Source organism: Hemicordylus capensis, chromosome 5 (genome assembly GCF_027244095.1).
Source record: "Hemicordylus capensis ecotype Gifberg chromosome 5, rHemCap1.1.pri, whole genome shotgun sequence".
In the NCBI taxonomy this organism is placed as follows: Eukaryota; Metazoa; Chordata; class Lepidosauria; order Squamata; family Cordylidae; genus Hemicordylus; species Hemicordylus capensis.
Window position 1 is genome coordinate 146,075,532 of NC_069661.1, and position 18,138 is coordinate 146,093,669.

Consider the following 18,138-nt stretch of genomic DNA (forward strand, 5'->3'; position numbering starts at 1 on the left):
CAGTTAGGGACTCCATCAGGCAGCGGGGCGATTGGTACACCAACAGAAGTCCCAGTCTGTTCCTGCTCCCCAGCCTAGTTGTGCTAAGGTGGGAAAGACCAAAGCCATTGGCTGTGCCCACATTTTCAAGTATTACCCATTTCAATTGCTCTGAAGTGTGGAGAATATTTCAATAATGCTCAAAATTCTGTTCTGTGCTGTATTTCTGTTCTGTTCTGTATTTCAGGTTACTATTATGAAATTCCTTCCATTGGTGCCATAAGAATTAATACACAGGTATGTTTGCAGCTTTAATCAAACAGCAGTCATACTCGTAAGACAAACACCTTAATAAAAACCAGTAATTATTGCTTGCTGTAAACCAACTCACAGAATTGTTGTTGAACAAGCTGTATGGGTGAAACCTTGTAACAAAATGTTTCCACATGCAAAGCACTTCCTATACATAAAATTAATTCTAAATAAGAACATAAGCAGAGCTCTGCTGCCCAAGAACCCATCTTAGCCATCATCTTGTCTCGAGGTGTGGCCATGATGTAATTACATACTGTTGCCTTCATTATCGCTTGATAGATCTTTTGTCTGTGAATTTCTTTCTTTCTTTCTTTCTTTCTTTCTTTCTTTCTTTCTTTCTTTCTTTCACGTATTTATATACCGCCCACTACTGACGTCTCTAGGCGGTTTACAATAACAAAACAATCCAAAAGATTGAACATTTAAAACATATTTAAAATTTAACATTAAAACAATCCATAAAATTCAACTACTTTTATTGCTTTATAAAAAACCATCTAAGGTAGTGGACATTACCACATGTTGTAGCAATGAATCAACAAATGAAGTATGCATGATGCAGAGTACTTCCTTTTGTTTGTTTATTCATTAAATTAATTAATTGTTGTTTTTACATTTATATCCTGCTCTTCCTCCAAGGAGCACAGAGTGGTGTACAAGGTTATGTTTGTCCTCACAACAACCCTGTGAGGTACTTTAGGCTGAGAGATAGGTGACCAGCCCAGTGAGTTTTGTGGCTAAATGGGAATTTGAATTTGGGTTCTCCCAATCCTAGTCCAGCACTCTAACAACTAAACCATGTTGACTCTCTTGCCCTTGTTTGGACTTTAAAAAATCTTTAGAAACTAACTCACTTGACATTTGTTTTGATTGACAGGAATACTTGGATGTTTTAGGAAGACCAATGGTTCTAGCTGGAGAACGAGCCAAAAAAGTCCAGTGGACCAATGTTTACTTGGATGCACTGGTATGATGTGCACTGGCATGATATGTTAATAGAAAGTATATATTTTACAATAAAATAATTAAAATGTCATTTAGTTTGAATGAATGCATGTAAATGTAACAGTGGAAAAAATAATGCTCGTATTTATGTGGCTGATTTAAAAAAAGCATATTCTACAGCATAGTTTCTCAGTGTGTGGTGCCCCTGAGGTACCACACATGGGGTATTTCAGGGGGTATGGTATGAGAAAGGGGAAATAATCCCAGCGAGGAGGATGGAAAGAAGAGTATCTGCCTTTGCTGCTAGTTACTGCCCAGAATTAGTCAGTTTCTCTCCTTCTCCCTGCCTCCCTCTCACCCTTTCTCCATCTCTCTGTCTTGCTTCCTCCTCCTCTCAAAACAGTGGCAAAAAAAATTGGCACGGGATTTTATATTTCACAGCAATAATTTGGCATGTTTCACTTTGCACACCACTGGGTTCAACCTTCCTAGCTTTGACCAACATAACCACTAGCCCAGGCACATACTCAAGTTGTACGCCCTGATGTAAAAGGTGGCAACCCTAACAACATTCGATTGGACGTATGTCATATCACAGTCCTATATGCACAACCCATCTTCCAACTGTGAATCTAAAATGCACTAGAAAACTGAGGATGTACTTAGAATTTTCAGACGTTATGGGGTACTTGCTACTTAAAAGGATGGCTCAGTATTCAGAAGGCTCTCCATAGGAACATAGGAAGCTGCCTTAAACCGTTATACTCCACTCATGGGCAGTGGCTCTCCAAGGTTTCTGGCAGGAGTCTTTACCAGCCCTATGTAGAGATGCCAGAGACTGAACCTGGGGCTTTCTGCATGCAGAGCAGATGCTCTGACACCGAACTACAACCAGATCCCATCTTAATAAACTGGATAGCAAGACAGATAGCAAAAATAATACTTTTTACCAAGCATTTTGTGTTACAGATAGAGGGGAAAGAGTCAAATGCACTAGTACAAGACAGGAGAGGAATTAGCTCCATTATAGCTCTTCCAAGAAAGATGTGAAGATTATAACATCCTTACCCATAAAAGCCTTGGGCGTGCGTCCGTGCCGCCCGTGTCTTTTTCGCCCGTTCTGGGCATGCGTGGAGATGGGCGGCCATGTTGGACCCGGCCGCCGGTGGGCGACTGGCCCCGATGGCGGCGGCCGCCGCCACGGGAGACCAGAAGGAGCAGAAGCGGCGAGCGGAGAGTGCGGCCGAGGCGGCGGCGGAGCCGCGGCCTCGGCCAAAGGAGTGTGGGCCAAGGAGGCGGTGGCCGTGGCGGGGCGACTGGCTCCGATGGCGGCGGCGGCCGCCACAAGAAACGGCGGGCAGAGAGAGCGCCCGAGGCGGCGGCGGAGGTGTCGGCCCAAGGAGTGCGCCCGAGGCGGGTGAGGCGGCAGCGGGAACCCCCCCCCCACTAGAGCCCGTTATTACAACGGGCTTACACATACTAGTACATTATAAACAGCACCAGTTCTAAGAATGATTCAGGAATTGAGTGAATGGTTATGTGGCACATAAGGCCACAGAGGCAATCAATGGGTAAATTGTTTCCATTTCAGTTATTGCTGTTAAAGGCAGTCCTGTCTTCAGTTCTGGGAAGAAAGTTGACAAGTTGGGGGGGGGGAATAGATAAATGGAAAATAAAGGATCTAGAAGGCAAATCGTAGAAGGGCTACAAGGAGCTATGTTTAGCCTAGAGAAAATAAGAATATCTGGGATTTGACCCTGCTCTGCTTTCCAGTAATGAGAAGGATGTCAGAAAGGAGAATGGCAAGAGTTGTTCCCCTGAGACTAGGAGCAAAACCAGGAGTAATAAATTATTGGAAGACAGGGTTAGATTTAGGTTTAGGAAGAACTTAATTATGAGAGAAGTTCAGCTAGGGAGTTGGTGAGATTTTTGCCCCTTGAGAGTTGGAAAGCCACAGATTGGATGTGAACATAAGAACAGCCCTGCTGGATGAGGCCCAAGGCCTATCTTGTTCAGCATCCTGTTTGACACAATAGCCCACCAGATGCCTCTGGGAAGCCCATAAGCAAGAGGTATGGGCATGCCCTCTCTCCTGCTGTTGCTCGCCTGCAACTAGTATTTAGAGGCATCATGCTGAGGCTGGAAGTGGCCTATAGCCACCAGACTAGTAGCCTTTGATAGGCCCATCCTCCATGAATTTATCTAACCCCCTTTTAAAGCCATCCATGCTGGTGATCATGACCACATTCCATGGCAGAAAATTAGGGAGGAGAGCTGGTCTTGTGGTAGCAAGCATGTCCCTTTTGCTAAGCAGGGGCCACCCTGGTTGAATTTGAATGGCTGACTACATGTGAGTGAGAACTGTAAGAAATTCTCCTTAGGGGATGGGCCCACTATGGGAAGAGTATCTGCATGCTTGCATGCAGAAGGTCCCAAGTTCCCTCCCTGACATCTACAAGATAGGGCTGAGAAAGACTCCTGTCTGCAACCTTGGAGAAGCCGTTGCCAGTCTGGGTAGACAATACTGAGCTAGATGACCAATGTTCTGACTCAGTATGTGGCAGCTACCTCTGTTCCTATGTTCCATAAATTAATTATGCACTGTGTGAAAAAGTACTTCATTTGGTCAGTCCTAAATTTCCCAACCTTCAAGGAATGGCCCCTGGTTCTAGTGTGTGAGAGAGGGAGAAAAATCCTTCTCTGTCCACTCTCTCTACTCCATGCGTAATTTTATACACCTTGATCATGTCTCTCCATAGTCGCCTCTTTTCCAAACTTGAGAGTCCCACATGCTGTAGCCTTGCCTCAAAAGGAAAGTGCTCCAGTCCCCTGATAATCTTGGTTGCCCTCTTCTGCACTTTTTCCAGTTCTACAATGTCCTTCTTAAGATACAGTGACCAGAAGTCTTTAAGGATGAGAGATCTTGGGACAAGGGGATATTCTAGGTCATGGGTAGGCAACATGCAGCTCTCCAGGTGTTGCTGAATTACAACTCCCATCACCCCCACCCACAATTTATTACATCTGGGGATGATGGGACTTGTAGTTCAGCAACATCTGGAGAGTAACACGTTGTCTAATCCTGTACAAGGCTATCCTCCAGCTCTGTCTGATTCTCAAAGGTAATCTAAATCTAGAAGGTAATCCATATAGAAACACACACACACACCATATAGAAACACACACACACACACACAGACACACACACACACACACACACACTAGTGTTCAGCCTCATCATCTGTCAATGCAGTGGTTTAAGCCTGGAGCACATGGTCAGAATACAATAAAGTGCCCTTAAGCAGATGCAGAGTGCATATCTGCACATGCAGAGTCCCAACATATCAGGGATTAGGGGAAAATATTTCTGGATCAGATGACGGTGTTTCCAGCCTGACTTGAGTTCCAGAAGCTCTTTTTCTAGAAATTAAACACTGCTTAGATTTTGGAAAGTATACTAAGCAAAGCATGTTGTTTTCTTCTGTTTTCTGGAGCAAACTGCATTCTGATTGAATTGTTTTGCCAAACAGTGGGGCTAAATGATACAATAAACTTTGTTCTGCACACAAAGACTGGGAACCTATTTTAATTTTATACCTGAACAGGACTGAAGTTGGGCCAAGAATGTTTTGTTTAGCCTTGCTAGTAGAGTGGATAAAATTGTCAAGAGAGCACAACCCAATATTTCCTGGCTGCTTAACTTATCACTGGAAAGATGTTGAACGGAGATCTATGCAGGAAACTACAAAAATCTGGTCATTGCTATCAAAAGCTTTGCCACTTCAAAGATATAAAATTGATATGCGCATTTCAAATGCTTCAGTAGTTTCTGTAAAATATGCATTGTAAGCAGTACACATACATGCCCCACCTTTCTTATCAGGATTTCCATGTATCATTCTTTTTTTAAAAAAAGTGCAACCAGTCTTATTATAAAATATGTGTGTCAAAGTTGGGCAGCCTTTTGTATCTTTATAGCTCTGATGCTCAGAAGTTCATTGACCACTCTTCCTTGATGGTTGATGACGTACTTACTGGAAAAGTCATGGAGAAAGTTCATATCTTCCTGCACATCCTGTTCTTAAATGTCAGGACTAAAGCTGGAACGTGCAAAGAGAAGAGAAGAGTTGTAGTCAAGGCCAATCAGACCAAAAAACTATCATGTAACCATTCCTCTACTTTATATTTAAATGAATCTGCTCTCAGCAATAAAAGGCAAAGAAATTGTTTAAAATACAGTATAGTACTTCCCTCCACTTGCCATTAAAAGCTCATAATCTCCCAGCTTCTGCATTAAACAGATGCTACTGATGGAACTCTGGTTTCCCTTAGAATCACACTGGCCTGGCTCACACAGTTGTTCGGATATAGGTTTAGTGTGGGTTAACAACTTTACTGTAATTGTGTGAACACAAGCAAAGGTGGGAATCTCCACTTCAGTTATGGTGGACCACAAACCACTTTGATGTGGGTTCACACAATAACATGAATGTTGGTAACCCACATTAAATCTAGATTCAAAGAATTGTGTGAACCAGGCCTCTAAGTAGAACTATCATAATGACTGGGTGGGTGGGTTGGGGTGGGAAGGCAGGGCTGGATCTACCCTCCCCCCAGGCAATCCTGGAAGCCCTCTTTGATGCACCATACTCATTGTCCCAGAATCCCAAAATGCACCACACAATGAGCACGGTGAATTGTGGGATTTCCCCAAGCGTTGAGTTCTCTAGGTGCCAAACCCTGTGTATGCTCAGGCTGTGTGAAGCCTGAGCAGACACATGACACTGTACATGGGGTAAAAGTGTGCTCATACTCTTTAACCCGGTAAAAGCCTGGGTACAAAACCTGGGCTTGCAGGGAAGGCACCTCTGGAATTGATCTTGGTGCTGCACAGGGCTGCTCATGTGCATAGCCTTACTATGTTCTTGTATATCCTTATCTCACATCCAATCTGAAACCTTGCTCAAAGCACAGAGTATTTATTGCATGGCACAGCTATCCTTTATCGGTACTAGATAAGTATGCCATAGAAATAGCGCCAGCACTGGGGTTGGAGAATGAAATCAGGAAGCATCCAAGGGAGAAAGTGTTATAATAATGGGTAGCTTCGATTACCTTCACCTAGACTGGGTAAATTCATATTCAGATCATCACGAAGAGGCAAGATTTCTAAATACCTTAAATTACTGTATCTTAGAACAGTTGGTTGGGAAAGTAACCCTGGACATTATCCCAAGTGGTATCCTAAGTACAAGATGTAAGTGCTATTGAACTAATAGAGAACAATGACAATAGTGCTATCAAATTCAAATTCAATATCAAATTCAATATATATGCAAGTGGGAAATAGCCAAGGAAGTCCAACACAAACACATTTGACATCAAAAGAAGAAGCTTTTCAGAAACAGAGGGTGGGCGCAGCAGTGGGACTGGTAAAAAGAAACTGAAAGGGCAAGTCGAGAGGGTAAAATACATTAAAAAAACATGGACAGTAGCTCAGTTAGAATGTATGCCACAGAGGGGGAGAGAGAGAGAGAGTACCAAGTCTAAGAAAACTACTTTTTTCAATTTAAAAAAAATAATGAGAGGCAGGAAAACTGCCCGGGAAGTGGATGGACCATTATATGACAAGAGCGTGAAAGCGTTGCTTAAGGAGGATACAGAAATTTCAGAGAAGCTGAATGAATTCCATTCATAAGTTTTCTATGCATATGAATATGTATATGCATTCTATGCATATGAATATGTACTACAGACATATAGGGCAGATACCTAGAGATGAGCTTATGTTCTAGGGCAGGGTTTCTCAACATTTGGGTCCCCAGATGTTATTGGACTTCAACTCCCATAATCCCCAGCCAAAGGTTACTAGGGCTGGGGATTATGGGAGTTGAAGTCCAATAACATCTGGGGACCCAATGTTGAGAATCCCTGATCTAGGGTGTATCAAAAAAGTAAAAATTAATAGACGCTTCTGTAAACCACCAACTGTATGATAGCTAGAGAACTTCATGGTTTTATTGGAAACATCTTTCATTCCTGAACCCTGGGGTTGTACTGTCTTATGAAACAGCTGGGTTCATATTTATTTTTTTATTTATCAATTATTTATATTCTTATTTAAAGTCTCATTTATATTCTTATTTATATCCATTGGAAGAGGCTCTGTTCTATTGTGAGGATGCTTTCCCGCTCAGATTTTCATTAGTACACTTCACTGCCAGTGCCTAAGAGAAAGATGCTGATTTGGATTTAGTGCCTCTTGGGTGATCTCTTAATGCTTCCGGGAGAAGCAAGCACAGACTTGATTGGTCTCATAGATAATGGACCTCTTTAGGACAAGAGTGCAGCTCTTCATCAGGGAATCTAGTTTTGATTTCAACTAATTGTTTTTGCACCTTTACTAATATTGGTTGGCAATGTTGTGAGGATTTTGATTCTCTTCTGTGAAGAAAAGTGCTCTTGCTGCACTTGAGGGTTCCCCAATGCATAGACAAACTTTCCCCCGGTGATAGAAGAAAATTGAGATCCCTCTTGCATTCTTTAGAGCAGGGGTTCCCAACCTGTGGTACTCCAGATGTTGCTGAACTAGAATTTCCATCATCCCCAGTCACAATAAAGTATAGCTGGGGATGATAGGAGTTGAAGTTGATCAACATCTGGTGTACTACCTGTTGGGACCCCCTGCTTTTAGCATCTGGGTTGCAGGCTTTGTTTTTGTCCCTGCTTGTACTAGGAGGTCCCAGTTTAAATAAATGAAAGTCTGTAATGTGAAGGTGGTTTGGAACTTGAAAGCATGGGATTGAAAATTTCTATAAAAGTTTTTGCATATATGGTTTAATGAGCAAAACCTGATTTTTGCAGGTCATTCTTCATGAAGTTCGTTCAAAAACATTGCATGTACTGTATTATCAAGAAGTCCTTGTGTGTTATCCCCTAATTATAGGTGGCCATTGGATTCTGTTCTTGCCTATAGGTGTGAATATGGAAACCATGAATAACAAAACCTTACCCCTATGGGAATCAATGGGATAGGTTCCTACAAACAAACAAACAAAAGGCCAGGAGGCGTAGGGCTGTGCATGGACCAATATGTGCAGTCAGTTTGAATTCAGACCAAATTGCAGGTATTCGAACTGGTTCAGTCAAACCATTCGAACCGGCCCAGTTTGCTGCAGTTTGTTTCGCTATCGAGTCGGTTCTGTACATTCCTAGGAAGGAGGGAGAAATAAGAGAAATAAAGTTCTGTACCTTGCTTTCCCTCAGTGTGCCCCCAAACCCCAAATTCCTCTGATTCTTTTGTGGAAAAATCACAGGGAATTTTTTTAACAGCCACAAAATGGCTCCGCACTGTAAAATGGCAGCCAGAAATGACAAAAGTCATTTCCAGGTCATTTCCACCCACTCAAAACCACAAATAGGCAAATTTTGCCTATTTTTTATACCGGTAAAGAAACCCGGTCACTAAGACACATCTGCAGATACATGAAACTGCAGTTGTTGAAACTGGATAATAAGGGCCATCTGTATATTTCAATGAATAATTCAATCTTGAATATTTTTTTGCTGTTCTAAAACAAAATATGGACAGATCTCCTTCTGATCATTTTCTAGGAACTTGGTTTGGTCATTTCAGGAACGCTGCCTGTCTTCAACTTGACAAAAGACCAAAACAACAAGCAGGTAAGCCAACCCTTAGCATCATAAAGAAATAAAAGTTGTCCAATCAACAAGCCAAGCAAACTAAAAAATTGGATTCCAACCAATTCAATCCCATTGGCTTTGATGAGTCTAGTTTGTCTTAAATACAAGCACTTAGCTTGACTTCTAACATCTTTCAAATTATGTGAATACAATATGAATTAGAAATTCATACCTGTAATGTGTTTGTTATATCCAGCCAGAAAGTAACTCTGCCTCATTTCAATATCTATTATCCAGTCAGAAATAAGGAAGTGTAGGTCAAGCATTTCATTATTCTTAGGCTGAGTTCAGACGTACAGGATAACCACAGTTTTAGCTGGCCAAGGTTGTAACTGCACTATGCTCAAACATGCAAAACCAATATGTTTCCGGGCAAAATACAAGGTGTTGGTCATAACCTATAAAACCCTCAAAGAAAAAACCCATGGGGTGGTTGGCACCCTATGTGCACTACACCACCACTCGCTCTGGGCCACCCCAGCACCCCCCAAGTGCACTTATGGGGCTGCTGAAAGCTCCATGTATACCCTATGAGGAAAAAGCTTAAAGACACGTAATCTTCAACAATTTACCAAAAATCAGCCCTCTGCCCAAATCCTTTGAAAAAATTCAGGTAGCTTTCTTGCCCCTACATGGCACAACCACCAACCCCACACTGCTCTAGGCCACCCCTTTGTCCCCCACGTGAAGCTATACATTTGCTGACACCAATGCTTCTTTATGGAGAAAAACCTTAAAGACGTGTAAACTTCAACAATTCCCCCAAAATCAGCCCTCTGCCCAATCACTCTGAAATTGGGGTGGTAGCCTCCACCCATTAGGCACTACCACCCCACCCCACTCTTTTTGCCCAGATCCCACGCTATTGGGCAAAGGGCTGATTTGGGGGGAATTTTTGAAGTTTTAGTGTCTTCGGGGCAGATCTGCCCCGAAGACACTAAAACTTCAAAAATTCCCCCCAAATCAGCCCTTTGCCCAATTCCCCTGAAATTTGGATGGTAGCCTCCACCCATTAGGCACTACCACCCCACCCCACTATTTTGCCCCTAGGACCCAAAATTCGAGCAGACGTCACACCAGACCCTTTTGCACTGAAATCAATGGAGGCAAAAAGGCAAGAAATTCAAAGAGATGTCATCCCGAATCACCCGAATTTTTTGGGCACGAATCAGGGGTGATTCGGCTCAGGCCAGAAAAATATCGGGGGGCATCGGGGTGATTCAGTTCAGCCCCGAATCACCCGAAATTGCTCGTTTCGGGCACAGATCGATCTGTGCCCGAAACGTTTTGCACATCCCTAGTTCTAATTCTGATACCTGGAGAAGTGAGTGATAGGACAAGTCCACTTAATTAACAAAAAAAAGAGGTTCAGAGCAAAGAAGACTGTATATAAGCAAATGGCAGTTTTGTTTCCTTACAAACATTTTGTGTGCATCTCTCTGTTAAAATGTGTGGGTATGTTGTTTACTGACTTGATATTTAGCTTAAAACTGTATTAATCTGAATTAATACTAATTTTACAGGCAACAGGTTGCAACAAATGGGTAGAAAGAAACCTCTGTGGTATTTCTCTTGACATCTGACATTTGTGATGACTCATATGTCAGTTTTGATTACCATTCCCCCCTCATTGCTGATGTTCATCATAGCTTATGTATGTAAGGCTTCGACATTGCAAAATTATAGGTGCATCTAAAAACATTCCTGTATGGGTGGGACATGATGAAGTGTTTTATATCTCCTTAACAGTTCAGTCTTACTCATATGGGTATAGTAGCTTGTTTGGTTATAGCCATAATTATGACAGTTAAACATCTAGGAACAGTTTAAGTTTTTAAACAAGTGGGGGCGGGGAGTTCAGATTTGCACATCCACTAATCTTTTAAATCCAAACATCTGAAAACTAACGTTAAAAAAAATCTTATGCCAGAACCAGCTGATACTTGGAGTAATGGGAGTTGACGTGGCTCTAGAAGAAATTAAAAAACTGACCCCACGGTTTACAGTAAGTCTCTTTTTTCCTTGTACTTTTGCCATATTGTCTATTTTTAACTGTGCTGAAGCTTGAACTCTGTTCAGAACTCTCTTCCAGTTTATCTAATATTCCTCTGGCTAGAAATCAAAAGATTATTCCCCTTCTTTCCCCCTGTCATTTCCCCTTTTTTTCTTTTCCGCTGGTGATGCTTCAGGGAGATGTTTCTTTCCCACAGAGCTCATATCCAGAACTGTCCATTAATTGTCTAGTCTGTTGTAGTTGACCTGTATGTTCTGTAGCTCTGAAAGTAGAAGGCCTAACTATACATATTAAGCTACTCACATGCAGTGCACTACATGGCAAACATGATTCCCTGCACTGCAGATATACAGTATGCACCATTTTAATTATGATTCGAGTGAACTTATCTTCAACTTATATACAACTTTACAAACTGGAAAGTACTATTTATGTCATGTATATATGATTTTATTGGGTAGTACCCAGTATTACTTAGCCAATTGCTAAAATGAAATCTATGGGAACAGATTTTAAAACAGATTTCAAAACTCCTCTCCTTTGCATTAGCTCAGTTTTCTAACAATTTCTGCAGCTAGTAGCTGAGAAAATGCATATTCTAGCTATTCTTTGTGTCAGTTCAGACAATACATTCACCAGCATCTCTGCATCATGTTAAGGGTGTGCATGAACCGAGGTTTGAGCATAGGTTCAGCATCGCGGGAAGGGGATCAGTGAGCGTGAGCTTTAAGAAATAGGAGAGCATGTCCTTACCTGTGCTCCACCACCCCATGCAGCATCCTGCTGGGGTGGTGCATATTCCAAGTACTCGTGCGTGGCACCAGCACACTCATGGTGCCTGCACATGCATGAACACCATGTGTGTCATGGCACCACACACAGGTACTTGGGACACGTGCCACCTCAGCAGGAAGCTGCATGGGGTGCCAAGGACCTACTCTCCTCTTTCTTAAAGCTCCTGCTCACTGCTCTGCTCCCCATGGTGCCAAACCAGTTTGGACCTTGTCTGAACTGGTTTGGTGCTGAAGATGTGCTCGAACCTTAGTTTGTGCACAACCTTACATCATGTTTGTGGGAAGAATGTGTGCATTCCAACGTGCTGTTTCGTCACCACATAATCACATGTTTGCTGTTCTGCTGCCCCCTAATCACAGTTCATCCCTCAACTTGTGAATTAAATACTACTTTAAAGTAGTATGTCAGTCATGAGGTATGGGGCAGTTCAGACAAGCTATCCCTATGTATGGGATGGTTCACTGTATTGGGGAGGTGTGTATGCACAGGTTCCTCATCTGCATGATGCTGATTGGTTGGCAGATACGGATTCAAAGCTGACCTAGTATGTTTGAGAAAGGTTATTTGTTCTTTTTTTTTTTTTTTACTTGGTTGGCAGATATGCATTCAAAGCTGGCCTAGTATGTTAGAAAAAGGTTTGTATTTTTTTGATGCCACCATAATGAGCAACACAATATAGTTACTTTTCCCCCCTCCCTAGCTGTGTCCGAATGGCTATTACTTTGCAATTGACCCCAATGGTTATGTACTACTTCATCCAAATCTTCAACCAAAGGTATGTAATATGTTCTGGTTTCTAAATTATTTTAACAATTTATAGTTTGTCACCGGTGGAGGGGGTGGAAGGGGTGGAGGTGTAACTAGACTGGAAGTGTATTTTATATACCAGGAGTAATGGTTTTCAAACTGCGTTCCTAGGCACCTTGAACCTAGTTCATACCCAATTTTAACCATTGTGTTCTCACAAATTGTCACCAGGAACCTGCATGAGATTTTTAACTAATAGTTTTCCATCTGTCTGTGGACTTAGAATCAATCTATATGGAATATTCATATCAAACTGACTATTGAATTCCTCAGGATTCATCAGTATCTTTTTGATGAGATTAAAAATGACAGAAAATCTTCCCTGAAGGACAGTTTGTCCACCAATGTGAGCTTTTCTCCTTAGGCATGTTCAGAGGACAAATGATGATGAGTTGCATCTTTGGGAGGATGATAAACCACCCAGACATGCAGGTTTTGGGCAGTATAGAAATATGTTTCTTCAAATGAATGAATAAATGAATGAGTAAGTTTAATGATGATAATAATTAATAAACAACTTTATTTGTTAGCCGCCCCATAACAAATTGTTCTCTGGGTGGCTCACAACACAGGATGAAAACATTGAGCAAAAACACATAAAACACATGAAATCACCACACACAAAATACGTAACAAAAATAATTAAAAACACTTTGTAAAAGTCAGTTTTAAAAATCAAATTTAAAAATCAAATTTAAAATTCCTGAGTGAAGGGAACAGTATTTATCTGGCATCTAAAAGATCAAAGCGATGATGCCAGGTGAACCTCAATGGGAAGGCTGTTCCATAAATGGGGTGCAACTACCGAAAAGGCCCTCTCCCTAGTAGCCACCTGCCTAATCTCGTTTGGCAGGGGCACTCAGAGAAGATCTTTGAAGAAGATCTTAAGGTCCAAGTCAGAAAATATGAGGCAAGGCGCTCTCTCAGGTAACCCAGTCCCAAGCCATTTAGGCTAGGGATGTGCAAAAAATTTCGGGCACAGAACGATCTGTGCCCAAAATGAACAATTTCGGGTGATTCGGGGCCGAACCGAATCACCCCCGATGTCCCCCAAATTTTTTCGGGCACGAGCTGAATCACCCGAATTTCGGGCACAAAAAATTCGGGTGATTCGGTTCATGGTTGATTTTTGGCGATTTTTTAAAGTTTTAGTGACTTTGGGGCAGTTCGGGGGCATAGCATGGGATTTGGGCAAAAGGAGTGGGGTGGGGTGGTAGTGACTAATGGGTGCAGTCTACCACCTCAATTTCAGGGGGATTGGGCAAAGGGCTGATTTTTGGTAAATTTCTGAAATTTTCATGTCTTTGGGGCAGATTGGGGCATATTGGGGCAGAAAGTGGGGCCTGTGGCAGAATAGTGGGGTGGGGTGGTAGTGCCTAATGGGTGCAGGCTACCACCCCAATTTCAGGGGGTTTGGACAAAGGGGTGATTTTTTGAGAATTTTTGAAGTTTTGGTGACTTTGTTGCAGTTTGGGGGCAGAAAGTGGATCTGCCCCCAAAGAGTGGGGTGGAGTGGTAGTGCCTAATGGGTGGAGGCTACCACACCAATTTCAGGGGGACTGGGCAGAGGGCTGATTTTTTGAGAATTTTTGAAGTTTGGGTGTCTTTGGGGCAGATTGGGGGCAGAAAGTGGATCTGCCCCAAAGGAGTGGGGTGGGCTGCTAGATAGTGTCTAATGGGTGGAGGCTACCACCCATCCCCAATTTAAGAGTGATTGGGCAGGGGGTGAATTTTGGTGAATTTATTTTTATGAGGTTTGTCTTCATAAGGTGAAGTGTGCTAAATTGATTACTTCCTCATATTATTCATAGTAAAGGAAAGTGTGAAAAAGTGAAAGTGGGGTCATGAGAGTTGTTTAATTGAAAAAAATCTCATTTGCTATGATAGAATGAGAATTCACACCTCAGAAGTTTTTTCTGAGGTGTGAATTCTCATTCTATCATAGCAAATGAGATTTTTTTCAATTAAACAACTCTCATGACCCCACTTTCACTTTTTCACACTTTCCTTTACTATGAATAATATGAGGAAGTAATCAATTTAGCACACTTCACCTTATGAAGACAAACCTCATAAAAATAAATTCACCAAAATTCCCCCCTCTGCCCAATCACTCTTAAATTGGGGATGGGTGGTAGCCTCCAGCCATTAGGCACTATCTACCAGCCCAGCCCACTCCTTTGGGGGCAGATCCACTTTCTGCCCCCAATCTGCCCCAAAGACACCCAAACTTCAAAAATTCTCAAAAAATCAGCCCTCTGCCCAGTCCCCCTGAAATTGGTGTGGTAGCCTCCACCCATGAGGCACTACCACCCCACCCCACTATTTTGGGGCAGATCCACTTTCTGCCCCCAAACTGCCCCAAAGTCGCCAAAACTTCAAAAATTCTCAAAAAATCACCCCTTTGTCCAAACCCCCTGAAATTGGGGTGGTAGCCTGCACCCATTAGGCACTACCACCCCACCCCACTATTCTGCCCCAGGCCCCACTTTCTGCCCCAATATGCCCCAATCTGCCCCAAAGACATGAAAATTTCAGAAATTTACCAAAAATCAGCCCTTTGCCCAATCCCCCTGAAATTGGGGTGGTAGCCTGCACCCATTAGGCACTACCACCCCACCCCACTCCTTTTGCCCAAATCCCATGCTATGCCCCCGAACTGCCCCAAAGTCACTAAAACTTTAAAAATTCACAAAAAATCAGGACTTTGCCCAATCCCCCCGAAATTGGGGTGGTAGACTCTACCCATTGGGCACTACCACCCCACCCCAAAATTTTGCCCCTGGGCCCCTTTTTACCCCCCTGAATCGATTCAGATTCGGATTCAGATTAAATCTGAATCCGAACCGAATCAAGGTTGATTCGGGTGACCCAGATTCGGGCACAAAACAGAACGGGGGTGATTCGGCTCGGGTCCGAGCCGAATCACCCGAAAATCCGAATTGCACACCCCTAATTTAGGCTTTAAAGGTTAAACCCAACACTTTGAATTGGGTCCGGAAACAGACTGGGAGCCAATGCCTGTGGGTGTTCTCAGTTGTAGGTATTCTCAGTTTGAGACCCAACATAGTTGATGTGCTGTTTAAACCGATTGTGTACTCTAGAATATGCCCCAGAATCCTTCAGAATGCAGAAATTAGAAATTCCTCAGTGGACAAATATGTTTGCAAATGGTTCTCTAAGAGTAGGGAAATAGAAGGAGCAAACTGCAATAATTATAAGAATTCTGTTTAATGGGAAGATCAGGTGAACTAGTGAAATCCATTTGAGTGATGTTGTATAAAGGTCAAGGGAGCAACAATTTTGTATTTCCTCAGCTTAATGCCAAATAATGATCCCCCCCCCCCCCGTTTCAGATCATCTGGATGAAAGATAATGTAAGAGATGTAATGCATTGTGTCCTTTAATGTGAACTGCCATGATCTTATAAAGTATGCAGCAAAAATGACTGCCACCATGCTGCAAAGCATGATGACAGGTTGGCTCACTGTCTCAGTAACCCAGAATGTTGCTTCACTCCCTTGTGCTCTCCCTCTCTTCCCCAGCAGGTGGAGAGCAATGATTCACTCTGAGTAAATGTGGAAAAAATGGGTTCAGGATAAATTGGTCTGCATTTATTTATTTATTTATTTATTTATTTAACGTATTTGTATACCACCCCAACCCAAGGTCTCAGGGCGGTTCACAACAAAACAAAAACAAAACATGAAAATCAATTAAATGTTAAAAACAGTTTAAAACAAATCAGTAAACAATCTAGAATTTAAAAAGTTAAAAAGCTAAAAGGCCTGGGTAAAAAGATGAGTCTTCAGACACTTTTTTAAAGCCGCTAGAGATAGGGAGACTCTTATTCCCACGGGAAGCATGTTCCAAAGTCTCGGGGCGACAACAGAGACGGCCCGTTGCTGGGTGGCCACCAGATGACATGAAGGCAGCCGCAGATGAGCCTCCCCTGATGTATGCAGTGGACGATGGGGATCATGCATAAGAAGACGCCCTCTTAAGTACCGTGGGTCTAAGCTGTTTAGGGCTTTATAGGTTATAACCAGCACTTTGTATTTTGCCTGGAAGGTTATTGGCAACCAGTGTAACTCCTGTAATATAGGAGTAATATGGTCTCTTGGCTGCCGCATTTTGTACTAATTGTAGTTTCCAGATTAAATACAAAGGCAGCCCCACATAGAGCGCATTGCAGTCATCAAGTCTGGAGGTTACCAGCAAGTGTACTATTGTCCTGAGATCATGAAGCTCAAGAAACGGACGCAGCTGGCTTATCAACTGAAGCTGATAGAAAGTGCTTCTGGCCACTGCCTCAACCTGGGAGACCAGGGACAGGTGTGGATCCAGAAGCACTCCTAGACTGCGTACCTGTTCCTTCTGAGGAAGTGTGACCCCATCTAGAACAAGTAGATCAATATTGCTTCCTGAGTGACGACCCCGCACAATGAGTACCTCTGTCTTGTCTGGATTCAGTCTCAGTTTGTTATCCCTCATCCAGCCCATTACTGCTTCCAAGCAGGCATTCAGGCAGGATATGCCTTCTCCTGATAATGTTGACATGGAGAAATAGATTAGACATTTATTTTTTCATGTACAGTGATTTCATCATTTTTCCTTTTACAATTTTGCTCCGCTTCCCCTGTTTCTGTAATTTTCATTCTTCCCAGGAGACTACTGCTAGTTTTATCGCACCTGGGATAGAGCTCTGGTTGCCATTCACCCCATTTCATTCTGCAGCAATTCTTCAATAAATAGTTATTTAGCAAGTGGCAACTTACAAGGTCTTTGGGACTGGTTATTTACAATGCATTAGAGCTGGTTTTATGTTTAGAGAGATAGATTTTTATGATCAAATGTTTTTGTTTGTTGTTGAGACTTGAGAACATTCTGAGAAGTACAAGTGTGAGTGAAAAATTGGTGAATAATTCCATACTATGGTTCTTGGTGATGTGAAATCTCTTTCAAAGGTGGAAGGTACTAATTTCCTTAGAAAGTGCCAATAATGTTTATTGGGTGACATTTTCCCTCCATGTTTTCTGAACATTGGTTGTAGATAAATTTTCTAAAATACAAGGCACTCTAAAATCTGCTGGTGGATGTTCAGAATGTTCTTCAAACAACAAACACCTATTGTTTTATCAACTATGTGGAATATTTGTATGTTTGTCACAGAACATCCCAATTGAGTATTATGCATAGTTCTGACTGTCATTATTGAGATGCATGTTGTTCAGATGATGTAAGAACTTGCTTCTGAGCTAAGGTACTCTGCAAAGAAAGTTTCCCATTATACTCTGGTTCTTCTTTAACCTACCATTTTAATTTTAGTCAGTAAGTCAAAAATCATCTAACATACTAATCACAACATCTTTATCTTCTCTACCAGAAATTATATTGTAGATGCAAACAAAAAAATAGCTACATACTTACATTTGAAAAGGTGAGAGTGTTCTGCCTCCTTCTGAGTGCCTTCTGAAATCCTTTCTTTCTGAAAATCTCACTCAAAACTGGTACAACACAACAACCCTGTAATTTATAGTCCTGTGTAGTAATCCTTTCTAAATCAACATTAATTCTCG

At 42.2% G+C, this 18,138-nt stretch overlaps 1 protein-coding gene across 8 annotated transcripts in view; it reads left to right on the forward strand.

Annotated features, from left to right (window-relative positions):
- Window positions 1-18,138, forward strand: part of CACNA2D1 (calcium voltage-gated channel auxiliary subunit alpha2delta 1) — a 642,096-nt gene that overhangs the window by 538,241 nt on the left and 85,717 nt on the right. For 4 of the 8 annotated variants that reach the window (XM_053252730.1, XM_053252724.1, XM_053252725.1 and 1 more), the window contains 5 exons: window positions 227-276; window positions 1,172-1,261; window positions 8,854-8,922; window positions 10,874-10,948; window positions 12,453-12,526. In XM_053252730.1, coding sequence (XP_053108705.1) covers window positions 227-276; window positions 1,172-1,261; window positions 8,854-8,922; window positions 10,874-10,948; window positions 12,453-12,526 — 358 coding nt within the window. Of the gene's footprint in view, window positions 1-226; window positions 277-1,171; window positions 1,262-8,853; window positions 8,923-10,873; window positions 10,949-12,452; window positions 12,528-18,138 lie in introns of all 8 variants that reach the window. The other 4 variants (XM_053252726.1, XM_053252728.1, XM_053252732.1 and 1 more) reach the window with 1 other exon arrangement.